Source organism: Nanorana parkeri, unplaced genomic scaffold, assembly GCF_000935625.1.
Source record: "Nanorana parkeri isolate BGI_ZX_2015 unplaced genomic scaffold, ASM93562v1 scaffold305, whole genome shotgun sequence".
NCBI classification, from domain to species: domain Eukaryota; kingdom Metazoa; phylum Chordata; class Amphibia; order Anura; family Dicroglossidae; genus Nanorana; species Nanorana parkeri.
In genome coordinates this window covers 1366978-1389613 of record NW_017306573.1, presented here as the reverse complement: position 1 = coordinate 1389613, position 22636 = coordinate 1366978, and the positions used below count along the sequence as shown (strand labels likewise).

The window sequence follows — 22636 nt, the reverse complement described above, 5'->3', positions numbered from 1 at the left end:
GGGGGGGGGGTTGTGTCATCCAGAAAATGGAGAGCTTGCTAAACCACAGCTTGACATTTTTTGCACACAGCAGCTCTTCTCTCACTCTGCCTTGAAGGGTTACCCTCCTAAGACTGATCAGGCTCAACACCTCCTCAGCACCGCGTTCCTCTGAACCTCCAGCCTTGCACAACACCCATCCATGGTTCTATGTCCTTCAGATCACAATCAATGACCTGGTCCGTAGAACCTTCAGGCCATGCACACTGTTACACAGTTCTTCGTCTAAGGTCAGGACTTCTCCCATGCTTACAAAGTTTCTTTCTCATGGACTTGCACCACCACATCATGAGGAGGATTCCCGAACTCGGCCCCTTACAAGACCAGTACAAAGAGGGACCTCAGTGTAGGAGGGTGCAGTTGGATGTCCTGCACTGTGATTGATATTGTCCTAGCTGAGTAGTGACTGGAAACATCTCAAAGGCTTATAAGAAATATAATTACCTCTAAAAGAGAGATTCCATCGATCATATCACAGCAAAGAGGGATGATGATGATGTCAGCAAGTTACAACTTCTTGTATTGGGAAATGTATAGAGTGATGGCTGATCTCTCTCCACAGGATGACATAGTTGTGAGAAAGACATCGGGAGATGGACAGAACTCCATTATGGTCCCTCTACTATCCCTACTGATCCCAGAAAGAAACAATGAAGAGAAGATTCTAGAAGTCACCCAAAAGATCATCGAGCTGCTGACAGGAGAGGTGAGCGGTGCCGGAGATTCTGGGACATGATCCGGGAACAGACAAGGGATGTGTCTGGATGGTGACTGTATCATTGTGTGTGTCAGGTTCCCATAAGGTGTCAGGATGTCTCCGTGGAAGAGGCATTTTTACTCTTTTGTTTTACCTTTACATTCAGAGCGGAAACTGGAGCAATTTTAATGTTCGTATCAAAAAAGAGATAAAAGAAGAAGAGGAAGAGTATAGTGTGAGGGAGGAGCGCGAGTTTGTAGAAGGACACCGGGATCTCTACAAGGACGTCGTGATGGAGAATGAGCCGCCCCTCACATCACCGGGTAAGAGGAGAGAGCAGTACGGAGGGTCCACCTAGATCCCCCATCATCTGATACACACATAGAAACAATGTATTCAGTCAGTGTGTGTGTTTCCTACAGATGGATCCAGTAAGAGGAACCCACCAGAGAGATGTCCTCGTCTTCTGTATTCCCGGGATTCCACACAGGAACATCATGAGATCCCTCAGGCCCGTCCTCTGTATTCCCGGGATTCCACACAGGAATATCATGAGATCCCTCAGGCCCGTCCTTTGTATTCCCGGGATTCCACACAGGAATATCATGAGATCCCTCAGGCCCGTCCTCTCTATTCCTGGGATTCCACATGGGAAGATCTCACCGTCCCCCACCATGATCAGGTAGGTGGGACTGGGAATGTCTAACTTAAAATTGGCGTTATACATTATTAGATTATATTCTTCTATGTGGTCTCGGGATAATGGAGCTGACAACCATTGTGTGATTTTAGGGTGTAGAAGTGTTTGATATCAAAACTGAGGTTAAAGCGGAAGAAGAGACGCATGTGAGGGGAAATCAGCTGTCTGGGAAGGAAGCTGAAATCATGATGACAATTACCAAGGAGGAATCTTCTCTAGATATCAGCACAGGTAAGCACTTCACATTTTTATTATACGTCCATTCTTTCACATTTCAAATTATTTTCATCAAGTTTATATATGCAGATTGTTCAAAAATGATGAAAATTCAGCAAATTGTTAGACAGGGTCCTGTGAAAGAAGAAATTGGTTTGTAATGACATGATGGAAAAATATCCAGTGACCTATACCACATCCCATGCAGTGGAGATACAATACAGTACAACATGTGAAGGTCCATCTCCATTCCTCAATATAACGTCATGTGACCAACAAATGAGGAGGAGATACTGTACACCATATGAAGGTCCATCTCCATTCCTCAATATAACGTCATGTGACCAACAAATGAGGAGGAGATACTGTACACCATATGAAGGTCCATCTCCATTCCCCAATATAACGTCATGTGACCTACAAATGAGGGGGAGATCCTGTACACCATATGAAGGTCCATCTCCATTCCTCAATATAATGTCATGTGACCAACAAATGAGGAGGAGATACTGTACACCATATGAAGGTCCATCTCCATTCTTCACCATGTCAATGTCATTAGTGTAGGTTCACCTCCACCTAATGTGTTATTGCTTCTTTGGTTGCTGTAACAAGCCCCTTACTCGCTCGGTTCCACTCTCCCGGCACTCCTCAGATTTCAGACCGCAGCATCTGATATTTAGGTCGTCCGATAATTCGGGATTCAAACTACAGCTATGTGCCGTTCGTATCCAGTGGTAATAGCTCAGAACAAACACCAGGCCGGCTGTATGTAAGTTCAAACAGGAATCTCGTTTATTAGATGCACACACACACTTTTATAAACAACAGTTTGAAGGTGGCCCAACCGACCACCTTCCTATTGGTCAACTGCCAAGTATCCTCTAGTCCTCACTTAGGTCATCTTGGCCATGCAAATGAGGACTTGAAACAGGGTGAGGCCCCGTTCCCACTGCGCGATATGCAAATCGCGCGTTTGTTGCGCGATTTGCATATTGCGCGACATCGCGTTCAAGCTTACATTGAGCAAGCTTGAATCGCGGCTAAATCCGCTCCAAAAAGGGTCCTGCTGTAGCGACACACGACCCGCGACAGCAGGACCCTTTGCCCCATTGGATTGCATTGGAGCGCGATATCACGCTGTAATTTGCAGCGATATCGCGGGAATTACCGCGCAATAAATCGCTCAATGTGAACGGGGTTTGAACAGGGATTGGTCTGATCTGCTGTTCCCCTGCAACAGCCGTCCATGGGCCCCGGACACCCAGTTTAACCCACAAGGGTGGTCTCTATAGTCCTAGGTCCATAGTCTCTAGGAAGGAGGCTAGCCCTCAGGCTCCTCCAGCAGCCCCAGTGACGGTTCAGTCCGTCACAGTTGCATTGTTGCATCTTATCAAACTTTTATCCTTGCATTGTAGTTCTCACTGTACCTAGTTTCATGTCAGAGATCTGCAGAACAGTTTACTATTAAACAAACACTATATTGCCAAAAGTATTGGGACGCCTTTACACGCACATGAACTTTAATGGCATCCCAGTCTTAGTCCGTAGGGTTCAGTATTGGGTTGGCTCCGCCCTTTGCCGCTATAACAGCTTCAACTCTTCTGGGAAGGCGTCCACAAGGTTTAGGAGTGTGTCTATGATTCCCATTAGGCAAGTACCATTCCCCTGGCAACTGCCAAACCCAGACACGTCCATCGGATTGCCAGACAGAGAAGCGTGATTGGTCACTCCAAAGAACACGTCTCCACTTCTCTAGAGTCCGGTGGCGGCGCGCTTTACACCACGGCACCCCACGCTTTGCATTGCACTTGGTGATGTGCGGCTTGGATGCAGCTGCTCGGCCATGGAAACCCATTCCATGAAGCTCTCTACGCACTGTTGTTGTGCCAATCTGAAGGCCACATGGAGTTTGGAGGTCTGTAGCTATTGTCTCTGCAGACAGTTGGCGACTTCTGCGCACTGTGCGCTTCAGGATGCGCTGACCCCGCTCTGTCATTTTACGTGGCCTACGACTTCGTGGCTGAGTTGCTGTTGTTCCCAGTTGCTTCCACTTTGTTATAATACCACTAACAGGTGACCGCGGAATATTTAATAGCCAGTAAGTGTCACAGAACACCTGAATGCAATTATTTGGAGGGGGAGGGGCCCAATACTTTTGGTGATAGTGTATATGACTTCTAACTGCAAAACATGAGGAATGACCGCGCTATTATTGATATTAATAATAATACAAACTATTTCCAACAGGAGGACACAATGGATGGAATACCTCAGAGGGACGTCTTATTCTATCTGCAGAATATGATAAAGAAGATGATGACATGGCACAATATTCTCCAAGAATGAGCATTGTTCCTCAAAATATACAACACAAACTTAACCGTATGGTAATATCAACAGGTCAGTTTAATTCTGAGGAGTCCAAAGATAAATCACACACTATTATCCCAAATGTCCAACCAAGCTTTCACAGTGGAGATAAGTCAGCAGATCCTTCCAATCTTGAGGATTCTCATCTCAATAATTTGTATCCTTTCCCGGAACATATAAAATCATTTATAAGAAAACAAGACCTGGTCGTCCACCAGAGAATTCTTGCCGGTAAAAAACTCTTTACGTGTTCTGTGTGTGAGAAGTCCTTCTCGATTAAATCAAGACTCGTTCGACACCATAGAATCCACACCGGGGAGAAGCCCTTCTCGTGTTCTGAGTGCGGAAAGTGTTATACAAGGAAATTAAAACTGATTCAACACCAGAGAAACCACACCGGAGAGAAGCCCTTCTCGTGTTCCGAGTGTGAGAAGTCCTTCGTCAATAAATTAAGACTCATTCAACACCAGAGGATCCACACCGGGGAAAAGCCCTACTCTTGTGCTGAGTGCGGAAAGACTTTCAACCTACCGACACTACTCAAAGCACACCAGAGAGTTCACACCGGGGAGAAGCCCTTTTCCTGTTCCGAGTGTGGAAAGTGCTTCTCTATTAAAGGGAACTGTGATAAGCACATGAGAATTCACACTGGTGAGCGGCCATTTTCCTGTCCGGAATGCGGCAAATGCTTTGCACAGAAGGTGACGCTGACTATCCATCAGAGAATACACACCAGGCAAACTATCCACCAGAGAAAACACACCGGATGAGACCACTGAAAAATCTATGAAACGTGAAACTCAAACCTTTTGCCCTTGTTTGTTTTGGGGATTTTACATTTTTCATGTTGTGTCATGCAGACAGGGACTGAGGGGAAATGGCTCTGCAACAAGGACACAGGCATTAATGAAACTGTTCAGTAGAGTGGGGAAAATGTTTCACCTCCTTTTTTATGGTTATACATGTCCCCATTGGTGATACTTCCTTTCCACATGTTAGGGAAACTTCCTCAACAGATAATAATAACCTGGCAGAGGCCCTCACCTTCTCCATTGGTGGGCTCTCAAGCAGTCCTTTCTTTTTATGTTACATAAAAATATGCAGTGTGACCTTGTGACGGCAATAAAACAAAGTTCTCATCAGTAAACCATAGCGTGGACTCTTGTTTTCCTCACCAGGGTGGCATGCGGGCCTCACCATGGCTGTGTGGTGTCACCAGGGCTGCGTGCGGGTCTCACCATGGCTGTGCGATGTCACCAGGGCTGCGTGCGGGTCTCACCATGGCTGTGCGATGTCACCAGGGCTGCGTGCGGGTCTCACCATGGCTGTGCGATGTCACCAGGGCTGCGTGCGGGTCTCACCATGGCTGTGCGATGTCACCAGGGCTGCGTGCGGGTCTCACCATGGCTGTGCGATGTCACCAGGGCTGCGTGCGGGTCTCACCATGGCTGTGCGATGTCACCAGGGCTGCGTGCGGGTCTCACCATGGCTGTGCGATGTCACCAGGGCTGCGTGCGGGTCTCACCATGGCTGTGCGATGTCACCAGGGCTGCGTGCGGGTCTCACCATGGCTGTGCGATGTCACCAGGGCTGCGTGCGGGTCTCACCATGGCTGTGCGATGTCACCAGGGCTGCGTGCGGGTCTCACCATGGCTGTGCGATGTCACCAGGGCTGCGTGCGGGTCTCACCATGGCTGTGCGATGTCACCAGGGCTGCGTGCGGGTCTCACCATGGCTGTGCGATGTCACCAGGGCTGCGTGCGGGTCTCACCATGGCTGTGCGATGTCACCAGGGCTGCGTGCGGGTCTCACCATGGCTGTGCGATGTCACCAGGGCTGCGTGCGGGTCTCACCATGGCTGTGCGATGTCACCAGGGCTGCGTGCGGGTCTCACCATGGCTGTGCGATGTCACCAGGGCTGCGTGCGGGTCTCACCATGGCTGTGCGATGTCACCAGGGCTGCGTGCGGGTCTCACCATGGCTGTGCGATGTCACCAGGGCTGCGTGCGGGTCTCACCATGGCTGTGCGATGTCACCAGGGCTGCGTGCGGGTCTCACCATGGCTGTGCGATGTCACCAGGGCTGCGTGCGGGTCTCACCATGGCTGTGCGATGTCACCAGGGCTGCGTGCGGGTCTCACCATGGCTGTGCGATGTCACCAGGGCTGCGTGCGGGTCTCACCATGGCTGTGCGATGTCACCAGGGCTGCGTGCGGGTCTCACCATGGCTGTGAGATGTCACCAGGGCTGCGTGCGGGTCTCACCATGGCTGTGTGATGTCACCAGGGCTGCGTGCGGGTCTCACCATGGCTGTGCGATGTCACCAGGGCTGCGTGCGGGTCTCACCAAGATTACAAGTACTTCTTCTTCATCAGCAACACTACAAGGGGGACTTATTGGAACATGGCCATTGTAGAAGGTTAAAGTGACACTAAACTTGGGAATGAAATTTTAAAATTCCATTCAAGTTCCCCAACTATTAACAACAATGTATCTTATTTGTGTATCACTCGGCTGTAGATCCTCAGACCACCTCTGAAGTTCATGCTGACACTGTCCTTCCTTCTGGAGGGGGGCTACTTTTGTTCCCCATGGTCCCTGTGTGTGTTGTAAAGTAGCCACCACTCCAAGCTTGCTCCTGTGCTAGACTACAATATCATGTTTAGTTTACTCTTTTGTCGGGATGCACCCATATCGATACTAGTAACGGTGCCGATGCCGAGTATTTGGGAGAGAGGGGGAACAAGAGCAGAGAATTAGAATAGGGAAAGAGAAGGGTCTCCCTGAGGGCACATCAGCTGGAGAAAGAGATAAGAAAAGGAAACAGGCAAGGTAGAAAGAGGCGGAAGGAAAGGGTGGAGAGTGAGAGGAGAGGACTATGGGAGAAAAGTTGTGAAGGGTAAAGGAAAAAAGAATATGTGGGAATAGAGCGGAATAACGTAGAATAGAATAAAGTGGAATGGAGGAGAGCAGAGAAGGTTAGCATAGAGTAGGACAGAGATGAGCAGGGTCCCCTCAACCCCCGCGCCTATTAGAAGTACCCACGGGCAGGACATGCCAAAGTGTTGGCTGGATGGGTTCAGGGTTGGAAGGAAATAGGAGAGCCAGGGATCTCAAATCTTAAGAAATTGGTCATGAGACTCATGCAACACACTTCTAATGTTCTCGCTAATCATCATCGTATTCGTACGATATCGCACTTTAGACTGAGCAGCCCAATCACGTGACCACTGACAGGCCCCCCCACCCCTCACAACAGGGGGCAGAGCCAAACACGGAAGCGCAATCGAGAGGCAGGGCCAACCCACTAGGAAGTACAGGAGGGCTACAGCTGACACACGAGCCTTGCTACAACCAATACACAAATCCCAGGCCGGGGTTGTTCCATGCCCCTTGCAATGGTCAAAAAAAGGTCGGCCAAAAACCCTGGATCAGAATGAGGTCAATTCAGGGCATGTCCACCAGACATGTAAAGCGGATCCCAGTTTGCCACATCCTCCGAAGCGTTGATTATTGTGCATCGGGGATCGCCTTTGCTATTCGCGAAGGAACCCAGTCCTGCCACATGAGGACTGTCACGGATCAGGGCTCACGGGTATGAACTGGAGTCGGGTATGTGGACCCTTTCTATAACACTGGCAGGGACACTTAGAGAAAAGGGTCCAAGCAGTGTAGGCTGATGACTCCCAGAGCCGGAGTGCAAGCAGGCAACAGAGCAGGGGAACTGAAGGAGGCGGTGGAAGACAGAATAGGCTGGTAGGACAAGGTACAGGGCCGGGTGCTGCAATGCTAGGTAGGTGGCATGGGGTCTCCAGGATGTGGAATCTAAGGGCCAGCCGGTGTTCACCAGAGCTCTTGATGGTGGAGATGGGCTTGGCTGCGTGCTGACCCCAGGTCACAATCCCTAGGTCCACCCGACTCGCCTAATAGCCAACAATGGTCAACAAGGCCAAAGTTCAGGACAGGTTGCAGACACACATACAAAGGTCAGGGACAGACAGAGGACCAGGACTTCCAGGGACAATCTGAAGACTGGTATTTCCAGGGAATATCAAAAGGATAGGGACAGACAGAAGACTGGGATCACCAGGGACAAGTCAGAGTTCAGGGCAGACTAAGGACAAGGATCTCCAGGGACATGCCAACGGTCAGGACACGGATAAACTTCAAGGCATTCGGGTCAATCACAAAGAGGAGCTCGGCATCTAGCTTAGGAAAGCATTGCTCGGGCCGCGTGCCATTCGCTGCCCTGGGTTTATTTGAGACAGGAAGAGTCCACAGGTATGGCCACAAACTGATTGGCCGAGAAGCTGCATAAGAAACAGCAGGAAAGGTTGGCCGACGCCTAAAGCTGCCAGACTGGTGCAAGAGCGAGTCAGATTCAGACTAAGTAAGTCAGTTTCCAGAATGGATGTATTTAAGGAGCATTTAGCTATCCGAGACCAGATCCCCTTCAAGGACACACATAGAGTAGACAAGTCTCCAGTTACCCAGGAAGTACAGGAGAGAAGGGGTAGGAGTGGAAGTCAAAGATGAATACAACACAGAAATGAGGCCAAAAGCACCTGGGGAAGTGTAGGCAACTGTGTTCAAATGGTGGTTCTTAGTATAAGGGAAATCTGGGCCCTTTGTGAGAGAAGTAAACCAGTGTCTGAGTTGGGGGTAGCGAAACATTTCCACAGGGGGGACGTGCTGACATTCCTTCAGCGATGACCATTCCGGAAGTCTCCGAGATGAGAGAAGGTGCTGAACCTGTGAAAAACGATGGGTCATCAGTTAAAAGATTCGGGCTGCTCTTCACCTGGTGGAAATAAAGTTTTACCCGTAATTGGTAGAAGAGGGAGAAACAGGGACTTGAATTTATGGGAGGATCACACCAGAGTCTCAAACATTGAGACTGTGACGCATCGGGGGGCTCAATGTTGTCGGTCGGGTAGATCTTGGAAGCCATAAAAGAGAAGATATCGGAATTTGGTCACAGTTACATAGCTACATAGTATTTGAGGTTGAATAAAGACACAAGTCCATCAAGTCCAACCTATTGCGTCATAGTTGGGTACTTCCAGAAACACCCAAAAGGGGTGGCACTTGTGGCGTTGAGTAGCGAACGTTGGGCTATTTGGGCCGCTCAGTAATATTCATCAAGGTTAGGCACTCCTGAGCCTCCAAGTCTATCGGTGTACAGTTTCATCCGAGGGATACGCGGTCTTTCATTCCTTCAAATCGAGTTCAGAACCCGGTTTTGAAGAACGTGAAGGAAGAACTGAGGAACTTTCACGGCTAAGGAATGTGAAAGTGATAAAGGAGCTTCGGGAGGAACGACAGTTTGATAACATTGTTTCTACCGCACCAGGAAATGGTCAGGGGGTCCCAGGAGGGAAGAAGAGAGGATAGGTGGCCCAACAAGTGAAAAGGAAGTCATAGGAAAGAGTGAGGAATAAAAGGGGGTGAGTCAGATACCCAAGAAAGGTAGAGAGGTGGGAGTGCAAATGGAAGGGAACGTTGGAGCAAACTTGGGTCAGTTAAGTTGAAGACGTAGAAACTTTAATGGCCACGGATTTGTCAGGATTAATCGTGAGACCCGGGATAAGGGCAAAATGGTGGAAGGTAAGTTGTAGATTTGGTAAAGTGATAAGGGGGTTAGTGAGAGTTGTAAGCGCGCCATCCCCAAACAGGCTGATTTTATACTGATGACCCGCATTGGAGACCTCTGCAATGTCAGAGTTGTTCCTGATCACCATGGCCAGTGGTTCCAGAGCTAAAATGAACAGGGCCGGATTTACCCTCTCTGCTGCCCCAAGACCAGGTTCCTTAATGCGCCCCTCTACCCGCCAAAAAGCCCCCCCCATGGAAAATGGCAGACCTGCAGGCTGCATACAAAACAAGTGGCGGCTTCCCCGCCGTACATTTAGCTCTGCTTGCCCAAAGCTGGGCTAAATGTAGAAAACAACTACCTGCTTGGCGCCCAGAACTACATGTCCCGGCATCAGGAGATAGGAATTCCTGACCCCTGCTGCCCCTCTGCTCCCTGCTGCCCCGAGGCCGGGCCTTGTGGGAAATCTGGCCCTGAAAATGAACAAGACGGGAGACAGCGGACACCCCTGTCTGGTGCCTCATGACAAAACTCAGTAGTGGCATGGAGGTCAGCAGGAAAAACCAATGAGCGCTGCAGGAAGACCCAAACCACTTCTGGAAGCGTCTGTTTCCCAGCGGACTTCGGTAGATGATTCTTTAGCAATAGAGCAGTGATTGGCAATGATGGCGGCACGAGGGGAAGGAAGTACCAACACACTTTAAACAATAATAAGTACATATATAATTTGCGTCTTGTATACACGTGCGTACAAAACACTTCTGAAAGTGAAGTCATTGGGGCAGCAGAGGATTCAAGCACTAGGTACCCCTTTCTCTACATTCCTATAGATAGTCAATGAGGATAAGTTCCCATTGACAGTCATATGAAGGAAACTCATATAGGAAGACATGTAAGCATGCAAATCAATGAGCACGTTCCATTCATTCTGTTGCACAAGGTCTGCTGGGCTACAACAAAATGGCCGAGAAGAACCAATCCACAAAGAGCCTTTCTTTTACCCGTGATGCTGAGCATTAGGGGGATGGGCACTATGGCTGCAGGAAGTGAATGGAACAGAATGTGAGCAATGGAGCCAAACTGCAACAACCTGACGGAGAGGATACTTCGGCTCACCCTGGAGATCATCTACCTGCTGACCGGAGAGGTGAGGAGGATTCTGGGGACGCGCCTGACAAGTTATTTCACCAACAAGTCCCCAGGAAGTTGCTATCGGACACATTTTTTGGTTTTTAATTTTCATTTGTAACATTTCTTAACCGGCAAACAATGACCAGGTGGACAGGTATTTAAAAAAAAAGTTTTCTTATAAAATACAAAAATTGTTTTTAACGGTCAACAAGTTACAAGACCAAGTTTTGCAGAATTTGTTGCTACCAGCTTCCAAATTGCAACCTTGTCAGATTGGCTGCATGAGACCCCCAGAATAGTTTAGAGATACCTGAAGAGACAGAGGCGGTGAGCTGAGGAGTGGACAGATAGAGTTGGGTGTCATCAGCATGAAGATGGTATTGGAAGCCATTGGAGTCTATCAATTGACCCAGGGAAGAAGTGTAGATAGAGAATAGAAGGGGCCCAAGGACAGACCCTTGGGGGACCCCCAGGGTAAGAGGAAGAGGAGGAGGCAGAATTGTTGGTGACATTGAAGGTGCGCTGAGATAGGGATGATGATGGCACCAAGTTGTAACTTCTTCTGTTGGGAAATGTATAGAGTGATGGCTGATCTCTCCTCACAGGATGACATAGTTGTGAGAAAGACATCGGGAGATGGACAGAACTCCATTATGGTCCCTCTACATTCCTTACTGATTCCAGAAAGAAACAACGAACAGAAGATTTTAGGAGTTACCAGGAAGATCATCGACCTCCTGACAGGAGAGGTGAGCGGTGCGGGGAATTCTGGGACATGATCCAGGAACAGACAAGGGATGTGTCTGGGTGGTGACTGTATCATTGTGTGTGTCAGGTTCCTATAAGGTGTCAGGATGTATCTGTCTATTTCTCCATGGAGGAGTGGGAGTATCTAGAAGGACACCGGGATCTCTACAAGGACGTGGTGATGGAGAATGAGCCGCCCCTCACATCACCGGGTAAGAGGAGAGAGCAGTACGGAGGGTCCACCTAGATCCCCCATCATCTGATACACACATAGAAACAATGTATTCAGTCAGTGTGTGTGTTTCCTACAGATGGATCCAGTAAGAGGAACCCACCAGAGAGATGTCCCCGTCCTCTGTATTCCCGGGATTCCACACAGGAAGATCTCACCGTCCCTCACCATGATCAGGTAGGTGGGACTGGGAATGTCTAACTTAAAATTGGCGTTATACATTATTAGATTATATTCTTCTGTGTAGTCTCGGGATAATGGAGCTGACAATCATTGTGTGATTTTAGGGTGTAGAAGTGTTTGATATCAAAACTGAGGTTAAAGCGGAAGAAGAGACGCATGTGAGGGGAAATCAGCTGCCTGGGAAGGAAGCTGAAATTATGGTGACAATTACCAGGGAGGAATCTTCTCTAGATATCAGTACAGGTCAGTATTCCAATTTTTATTTTAAATCCATTCTGTCAGATTTCAGATTATTTTCAGCAAGTTTATGTATGCAGATTGTCAACAAATTATGAAAATTCAGCAAGCCGTCATACAAATTTTTAGACAGGATGTGCTGTCCTGTGAAATTTAAAAAAAGGCTTGTTATGACATGATGGAAAAATATCCAGTGACCTATACCACATCCCAAGCAGTCGAGATACTGTACACCATATGAAAGGTCCATCTGCATTCCCCAATATAACGTCATGTCCCCAACAAATGAGGAGGAGATACTGTACACCATATGAAGGTCCATCTCCATTCCCCAATATAATGTCATGTGACCAACAAATGAGGAGGAGATACTGTACACCATATGAAGGTCCATCTCCATTCCTCAATATAACGTCATGTGACCAACAAATGAGGAGGAGATACTGTACACCATATGAAGGTCCATCTCCATTCCTCAATATAACATCATGTCCCCGACAAATGAGGAGGAGATACTGTACACCATATGAAGGTCCATCTCCATTCCTCAATATAACGTCATGTCCCCAACAAATGAGGAGGAGATACTGTACACCATATGAAGGTCCATCTCCATTCCTCAATATAACGTCATGTCCCCAACAAATGAGGAGGAGGAAGGTCCATCTCCGTTTCTCCTCATGTCAATGTCATTAGTGTATGTACATCTCCACCCAGTGTGCTATAGTTGCTTTGGTTGCATTGTACATCTTATCAGAGTTCTATCCTTCCATTGAGATTCTCACTGTACCTAGCTTGAAGCCAGGGATCTGCAGAACAGTTGACTATTAGACCAACATATATGACTCCTAACTTCAAAACATGAGGAATGAACACGCTATTATCAATATTAATAATAATAAAAACAATTTCCAACAGGAGGACACAATGGATGGAACACCTCAGAGGGACGTCTTATTCTATCTGCAGAATATGATAAAGAAGATGATGACATGGCACAATATTCTCCAAGAATGAGCATTGTTCCTCAAAATATACAACACAAAATTAACCGTACGGTAAGATCAACAGATCAGTTTAATTCTGAGGAGCCCAAAGATAAATCACACACTATTATCCCAAATGTCCAGCCAAGCTTTCACCGTGGAGATAAGTCAGCAGATCCTTCCAATCTTAAGGATTCTCATCCCAATAATTTGCATCCTTTTCAGGAAAATATCAAATCATTTATAAAAAAACAAGACCTGGTTGTCCACCAGAGAATTCTTGCCGGTGAAAAACCCTTTCCGTGTTCTGTGTGTGAGAAGTCCTTCTCAATTAAATCAAGACTCGTTCGACACCATAGAAGCCACACCGGGGAAAAGCCCTTCTCGTGTCCTGAGTGCGGAAAGTGTTATACAGAGAAATCAAAACTGATTGAACACCAGAGAACACACACTGGGGAGAAGCCCTTCTCGTGTTCCGAGTGTGGAAAGTCTTATGCAAGGAAATCAAGACTTATCAAACACCAGAGAACCCACACCGGGGAAAAGCCCTTCTCGTGTTCGGAGTGTGGAAAGTGTTATACAAGGAAATCCAGACTTGTTGAACACCAGAGAACCCACACCGGGGAAAATCTCTTCTCGTGTTCCGAGTGTGAGAAGTCCTTCATCAGTAAACTAAATTTCATTAAACATCAGAGGATCCACACCGGGGAAAAGCCCTTCTCGTGTTCCGAGTGCGGAAAGTCTTTCAACCAACCGGCGCTACTCAAAACACACCAGAGAGTTCACACCGGGGAGAAGCCCTATTCTTGTTCTGAGTGTGGAAAGTGTTTCTCCAATAAAGGGAACTGTGATAAGCACATGAGAATTCACACCGGTGAGAAGCCATTTTCCTGTCCGGAATGCGGCAAATGCTTTGCACAGAAGGTGACGCTGACTATCCATCAGAGAATACACACCAGGCAAACTATCCACCGGAGAAAACACACCAGATGAAAAACCTATGAAACCTAAGACTCAAACCTTTTCCACTTGTCTCTTTCGGTGACTTTACATTTGTCCTGTTGTGTCATGCAGACAGGGACTGAGGGGGAAATCTCTGCAACAAGGACAGAGGCATCAATAAAACTGTTGAGTAGAGTACGAAAAAAGTTGACCTCCTTTTTATGGTTATACATGTCCCCATTGGAGAGACTTCCTTTCCACATGTTAGGGAAACTTACTCAACAGATAATAATAACCTGACAGAGGCCCTCACCTCCTCCATTGGTGTAGTCTCAAGCAGTCCTTTATTTTTACGTTACAGAAAGATATACAGTGTGACATTGTGGTCGCAATAAAACAAAGTTCTCATTAGTAAACCGTAGCGTGGCCTCTTGTTTTCCTCACCAGGGTGGCATGCGGGTCTCACCATGGCTGTGGGGTCTCACCAAGGCTGTGTGCGGGTCTCATCATAGGTGTGCAGTGTTGCCAGGGTTGCATGTAGGTCTTACCATGGCTGTGCACTGTCACCAGAGCTACGTGTGGAGCTCACTATGGCTGTGCTGTGTGGAAGTCCCAGCATAGGTGTGCAGTGTCACCAGGGCTGCGTGCGGGTCTCACCATGGCTGTGCGGTGTCACCAAGGCTGCGTGCGGGTCTCATCATAGGTTTGCAGTGTTGCCAGGGCTGCGTGCGGGTCTCACCCTGGCTGTGCGGTGTCACCAAGACTGCGTGCAGGTCTCATCATAGGTGTGCAGTGTCACCAGAGCTACGTGTGGGCCTCACCGTGGCTGTGCTGTGTCACCAGGGCTGTGTGGAAGTCCCAGCATAGGTGTGCGGTGTCACCAGGGCTCATAGGTGTGCGGTGTCTTGATTTCCTCATATAACACTTTTCACACTCAGAACACGAGAAGAGCTTTTCCCCGGTGTGGGTTCTCTGGGTGTAACCCTAACCCTTAGTCTTGATTTCCTTGGATAAGACTTTCCACACTCAGAGCACAAGAGGGGGCTGTTCCCCTGTGTGGGTGTTACTAGGGCTGCGTGTGGGTCTCACCATGGCTGTGCGATGTCACCATGGCTGTCCAGTGTCACCAGGGCTGTCCAGTGTCACCATGGCTGTGTGCGAGTCCCAGCATTGGTGTGCGGTGTCACCATGGCTGTCCAGTGTCACCAGGGCTGTGTGCGAGTCCCAGCATTGGTGTGCGGTGTCACCATGGCTGTGCAGTGTCAGCGGGGCTGCGAGCGTTTCTCAGCGAGACTGTGCGGGCGGGTGCGGTGGCACCATGGCTGTTTGGGTGGGTGCGGGTGGCAGGAAGGAGGAGAAGGAGATGTGCGGCCGGACCGGCGCTATAAACAGACAGGTGACGCAAGGTCCCCAGCAGGCTCTGGCCCTTGAGATGGTATGGAAGTGTATACAAGCATGATGGAGCATATAGAATAGCTGATGGTGTCCCAGGAAGAAAGGACATACAGGTGAAACTCGAATAATTAGAATATCGTGCAAAGTTCATTTATTTCACTAATGCAACTTAAAAGGTGAAACTAATATATGAGAGAGACTCATTACATGCAAAGCAAGATAGTTCAAGCCGTGATTTGTCATCATTGTGATGATTATGGCTTACAGCTCATGAAAACCCCAAGAACCCCAAATCCACAACCTCAAAAAAGTAGATTATTACATGCAATCAGTAAAACAAGGATTGTACATAGAACAATATCGGACCTCTGAAAAGTACAAGCATGCATATGTACTCAGTACTTGGTTTGGGCCCCTTTTGCAGCACTTACTGCAATTACTTTTGCACGATATTCTAATTATTTGAGTTTCACCTGTAGTAGAAGACAAGACCAGAAGATGTGAGTATGAGGCCGGTGTCGGAGTTGGGCTTTCAGCATAGTGTTGGGACCTGAGGATATAATGTATGTAGCAGTGAGGGAACTCCACCAAACTTTACACAATGCAGTCAGGCAAGTACCGTTCTGGGAAGGGGGGGTTGTTTTTCAGGGGTTGGGCTCCGCCCCTTAGTTCCAGTGAAGGGAACTCTTAAGGCATCAGCATAACAAGACATTTTGGACAATTTCATGCTCCCAACTTTGTAGGAACAGTTTGGGGATGGCCCCTTCCTGTTCCAACATGACTGCGCACCAGTGCACAAAGCAAGGTCCATAAAGACATGGATGGGGGAGTTTGGGGCGGAGGAACTTGACTGGCCTGCACAGAGTCCTGACCTCAACCCGATAGAACACCTTTGGGATGAATTAGAGTGGAGACTGTGAGCCCCTCCCCCAACATCAGTACCTGACCTCACAAATGGTACAACATTCCCATAGACACACTCCTAGACCTTGTGGACGCCTTCCCAGAAGAGGCGGAGCTGTTATAGCGTAAAAGGGCGGAGCCAACCCAATTCTGAACCCTACGGACTAAGACTTGGATGCCATTAAAGTTCATGTGCGTGTAAAGGCTGCATACATAATAGACGCATGCACCTAAGTGAATATAAGTCAGTGAAACAAATCAGTTTCCATCCATTGAACAAGTCTCTTCTACTATCGGGGATTCCACAGATGCTACAATGCTGATTCCTGCCAAGGAAACCCTCCACCAACCCTGGTGATGGCACTCCTCCCCTGACCATAAGACCTTCGGAACGGGCAGAAACCAGCAGACCCCTCCCCCCCCCCGACCGGCTGGATGGCAGCTGTTACTCCCGGTTAGCAGCTGGATGTTGTCCTCCGTATGGGTAAAAGCTCAAGATAACTTCAAATAAGGCCTCTGATGAAGTCTTTGCAGACGTAATGTGCGTATGGTGGCGATGAGGAACGAAGTGTGTGAGCTCTGACACGGTCGAGCTGCGGAGGGTCTCCAGGATCTGTGGCCGTGGCTGTTGCTCAACCGTCAAATCATTTTCCCCTGAAGTCTGCTGAGAATTCTGTGGTTTGGGACATCTCTCTGGTGGGTTCCTGTTACTGGATCCATCCGTAGGAAACACACACATGCTCAAAACCGTAGCTAGCTCCTTTTGCGCCCAAGGCAAGAACAGAAAATTGTGCCCCACCCCAACAGATGTGTGATGTCACCCGAACAGGAAGTGATGTAAAGCACTTCCTGTTCATTCCTAACTGGGGACACATAGTACTTGTACCAGTTATTTACAAACACTGGAGTGATCAGCTATCACTCCACTGCTTGCTCTGCACAGGAGATTGGTAAATATCACTGATATGTACCGATCCTCCCGCTCCCCATCCTGAACGCTGAAGTCAGCAGGGGAGGGGGGAGCGCTGTTTTTTTTTTCTTAATCGAATCACGTGGACGTGCATCAAACTTCCCCCTGTGAACAAAAAAAATGCAACCGTGAAATCACAGCACACAAAAACGTGCACAAGGGTGCAAGGTCCTTCGAAAGAAGGGACCTACTTTCTCGACCCCCTGGGGCGCAAGGCTCCTGACAGGGGTTGAGACTGTTGGCCCACCAACCCGAAGGCCGGTGGATCATTTCCTTTGGGGACCTGCCGAAACAGGTCCCTCACAGTACTAGGCAGGGGGGATCTCCCGAAGAGAAACCGCCCTCCTGGGTGGGAGGAGACAGAGAACCCCATAGGAGGCACAGAATCTCCTCCCAGCATCAGGAATAGTCCCCGAAGAAACCTGCACCTTCAGCATCTGTGGGTCAAAAATGTTAAATAAAAAAATGCCAAACGTGCATAGAGTGCTTAAATAATCTAAAGTGCCAGTGCACCACGCTGACAGGCCTTAGGGGCCGGAGTGCAAAAATATTGCCCCAGACTAGCCATAAGGCCTGTCTTGGAGGCAAAGTGCAGAAAATTGCAATATGGTGTGTGACCAAGTGCTACAGTGGGGTCCTGTAACACTTCCGGGTTCGGATCCACAAGCCGACTGCATTCCAGAGTGGAACGCATCGGCCGTAGGCGTTTCAGGGCGCCTCCTCCCCCTGGCCGCGTATCGCTATGCGTTCCACCAGTATAAAACGTGGCCTATGAACCCATGGACGGCGTTCCACTATTGGGTTCATGGCCCAGCACCCCAGGAGCTACCCAGCATTGCAGCCACCAGCCTCCCATCGGGACCGCTCACCTCCACTACACGGAAGCCTCTCCAGGACCTCACAGGATCTACCTGACCAAAGGGTTCTATCCCCTCAACTGCAAGTATCTGCATTATATTCAAACTGTGTTACTCAGGAGTGTCTCTCCACTGCCACCTGGTGGAGGCTAGCTATACATGCCTCACTATTTCCATGCTAATAGCGTTTAACTGGATTGCTACTACTGCTATTGTACCAACCACATACAGACTGCCTTAGTATTTACCTGCTCCTCAATATCATTCCCATTTATGATGTTTAAGGAATATGAAGTAATATTCCACAGATAAGTGCATCCTGCCTTTTTGTTATTCCTTTACGCGGGTATATGATTTCTAGATCCCAAACTCTCCATTAAGAACAGATACTACACTTGATCTTAGCCAAAAGGCCGAGGGGGGAGCGCTGTTACTTCAGGAGGCCCGAGCGGTGAGGAGAGAGCTGCCGGCTGAAGCGGTCCATTTCTCCTCGGATCCCCGCTGCCTCTGCCCATACAGGCAGGGGAGAGCAGCAGGGATCAGAGGAGAAGCTGGAGCCCGTGCCACCCCTCTTCTCCCTGCTGTGTTGGCTGCCTGGCTCCCCTGTTTCCATGGTGCCCTGTGCTCGCTATGGCAACAGGGGCACAGCCGGGCCGGCACGGGCTGCACCCCCTCTCAGCAGCGCCTGAGGTGAGTGCCTCACTCGCCCCATGGTTGCTACAGCCCTGCACACACTGACTGAATACATTGATTCTATGTGTTTATCAGATGATGGGGGATCTAGGTGAACCCTACGTCCTAGTGGAGGGTCTCCCGTCCCAGTGGAGGATCTCCCCGTCCTAGCGGAGGACGGATCTAGGGTGGACCCTCCGTCCTGGAGTGCTCATACCTTGGGTTCCTTCCCAGCGCTTACTGATTGAGCCCTCTGACCTCCAGTAGTCGCATGGAGCGCAGCAGGAAGACCCGGGAGATCAACACTCCCGGGAAGTGTCTGCTCCAGCGGACTTCCGTAGATAGGTTTTTTTAGCAATGGGAGTACAAACACACTTTAAACAATAAATCATTTCACATATGATTTGCGTTCTTTGTTTAAGTCACGTGCATACAAAACACTTCTGAAGGTGATGTAATTGGGGCAGCAGAGGATGTGAACACTAGGGACCCCTTTCTCTTCAGCTATTCAATGAGGGTAAGCTCCTGTCGACATAAGCATACAAATAAATGAACATTCCATGCATTCCCCGTAAGGTCTGCTGGGCTACAACAAAATGGCCGAGAAGAACCAATCCCCGAAGAGCGAGGTTCAAAACCATATGAATGAAGCTCATATAGGAAGACATGTAAGCTTAAAAATCAATGAACATGTTCCATGCATTCTTATGTGTTCTCAGTTCTTCTGGGCTACAACAAAATGGCCGAGAAGAACCAATCCCCAGAGAGCGAGGATTATGAATACTAGGTACCCCTTTCTCTTCATTCCTGTAGAATAGATAGTCAATGAGGATAAGTTCCCATGGACAGCCATATGACCGAAGCTCAAATAGGAAGACATGTCAGCTTACAAATCAATGAACATGTTCCATGCATTCTTATGTGTTCCTCCAGGTCAGCCGGGCTACAACAAAATGGCCGAGGAGAACCAATCCCCGAAAAAGAGCGAGGATTTGAACACTAGGTACCCCTTTCTCTTCATTTCTGTAGATAGTCAATGAGGATAAGTTCCCATTGACAGCCATATGAATGAAGCTCATATAGTAAGACATATAAGCTTACAAATCAATGAACATGTTCCATGCATTCTTATGTGTTCCCAGGTCTGCTGGGCTACAACAAAATGGCCGAGAGGACCCAATAACCGAAGAGCCTGCCTTTTACCCATCATGCTTGAGCCTTGGAGGATGGGCTTTATTGTTGCCGGAAGTAAATGGAACATGAAACTTGAACAATGGAGCCAAACTGCAACAACCTGACGGAGAGGATATTCCAGCTCACCCTGGAGATCATCTACCTGCTGACCGGAGAGGTGAGGAGGATTCTGGGAGCGCGCCCCGACATGTTTGTTTCATTTTATTTATTTTTTCTGTTTTTATTTGTAACGTTTCTTAACACTTCTCTGATCTAAGACCTTTTTATTACAAAAATAAAATATTGTCCATGTCCATCTAACCAATGTAACACCCCCGTCATTGCGCAGTGCTTAGTCTAAGGTCAGGACTTCTCCCAATGCCTAAAAAGTTCCTTCCCCACGACCTCACACTAGGGTTGCCCCCTGTCCAGGACTCACCCGGACATTGCTGTATGCTGTGTCCGGGTTTCATGGCAGCAGAAACCCGGACACAAGATATCAGGCAGACGGGGGCAACCAAAATTAAGATAGGGGCTACTGGCCCCCCAGTAAAAATGGCCTCAACTGTGATATTAACATATGAATGGGTGGCGCTATTTACATATGAAGAAGCCGCGACTCATTCTCTCGAAAACAATGTCTGCGCGTCGCTATAGAGTGTTCGGGTTTCGCTTGAAAAAAAGGTGGCAGCCCCACCTCACACCACCACATGATGAGCAGGACCCCCAAACCAGAACCTTTATATGTGTTCAGTGGGTTGCCGGGTGCCTTCCACTTTTCTAGGTAGCCTCCCAGTAGCGCAGCACTGTCAGTTCTTGCGCCAAGCAGCCATTCAAAATATGCTGCTCGGCGCCCAGTGTCAGCTTGAGGTGGGATGGTGGTATGGCCTGGACCGGAGTGACGTCACATTCTGGCTCCCGGCACCTCTACAGGAAACACAAGGGAGCTGTAAGAAATGCACATATGGATGGAGCTCCGTCACAGCACAGCAGCCCACACTGGACCCCAGGCTGAGGATCCACTCCAGTCCTCGTAAGGTAGGGAGACTGGGTGGACCTTCAAAAAAATACAAACATTTTTGGAGTGTGTATGTCTGGCAGTGTTTTTGAGAGCCCGTTCACACCAGTACAGTGCGTTAATCACATGGTACCGTGCGATGAATGCACTGTACCACGTAATCGCACCGACTGTGCATTCTGGTGCAGCAGGCATGTTGCGTTGCTATTCATTTTGAATGGTACCCCAACCGCATATCCCACCCACAGTTCGTACGCCCGTAACCGGAACACGCGGTACCGCAATGCTGTGCGTTCTATCGCAGTGCGTCTTAATGACCGAGGACAAATGTGGGTGCTGAGCTTACACAGTTTGAGGACCGCTGGTCTAGAGTGATGGCTGATCTCTCCCTACAGAATGACATAGTGGCGAAGAAAACATCGAGAGATGGACAGAACTCCGTTATGGCCCCTCTACGTTCCCTACTGATCCCCGGAAGAAACAATGAGGAGAAGATTCTAGAGGTCAACAAGAAGATGTTTGAGCTGCTGACAGGAGAGGTGAGCGGTGCCGGGAATTCTGGGACATGATCCAGGAACAGACAAGGGGTGTGTCTGGGTGGTGACTGTATCACTGTGTGTGTCAGGTTCCTATAAGGTGTCAGGATGTCTCTGTCTATTTCTCCATGGAGGAGTGGGAGTATCTAGAAGGACACCGGGATCTCTACAAGGACGTCGTGATGGAGAATGAGCCGCCCCTCACATCACCGGGTAAGAGGAGAGAGCAGTACGGAGGGTCCATCTAGATCCCCCATCATCTGATACACACATAGAAACAATGTATTCAGTCAGTGTGTGTGTTTCCTACAGATGGATCCAGTAAGAGGAACCCACCAGAGAGATGTCCCCGTCCTCTGTATTCCCGGTATTCCACCCAGGAAGATCTCGCCATCCCTTACCATGATCAGGTAGATGGGACTGAGGATTTCAAACCTCAGTCTTGGCTCTAAGCTGTGTTGGATTATATTCTTCTATGTAGCCTCGGGATAATAATACTCGCGGGCATTTTGTGGTTTTAGGGTGTACAACTGTTTAATATCAAAACTGAGATTAAAGCGGAAGAAGAGACGTATGTGAGGAGTAGACAGCTGCCTGGGAAGGAAGCTAAAAAGATGGCGACAATCACCGAGGGGCGATCATCTCTACGTATCAGTACAAGTAAGTACCGTAGTATACCGTATATACTCGAGTATAAGCCGTCCCGAATATAAGCCGAGGTACCTAATTTTAGCAAAAAAAACTGGGTAAAAGTATTGACCCGAATATAAGCCGAGGGTGGGAAATGAGGCAGCTACTGGTAGATAGATACCAATAAAATACATTAATATTTATTTAAAAGAAAAATAACCTAGCTCTGTAAGTGGAAAAGGGGGTACAGGGCTACATATCATGTACTACGGATCATTTAACCCATTCATATTAGCAGAGGATAATTGTAAATCTATTGTTCAGTGCATTCTATATGTAGTATATAGTACATGTACATATAGAGTGCCTGCAACAATACATTTACAATGATCCTCTGCTAACATGAA

The 22636-nt window shown here is 48.4% G+C and overlaps 1 protein-coding gene across 1 annotated transcript in view; it reads left to right on the top strand.

Annotated features, from left to right (window-relative positions):
• The window catches only part of LOC108788101 (zinc finger protein 208-like), a 74919-nt gene that overhangs the window by 46724 nt on the left and 5559 nt on the right, over positions 1-22636 (top strand). The window contains exons 10-11 of the mRNA XM_018557835.1: positions 4254-4761; positions 13409-14062. Of these exons, the coding sequence (XP_018413337.1) occupies positions 4254-4761; positions 13409-14062 (1162 nt within the window). The remainder of the gene's footprint in view (positions 1-4253; positions 4762-13408; positions 14063-22636) is intronic.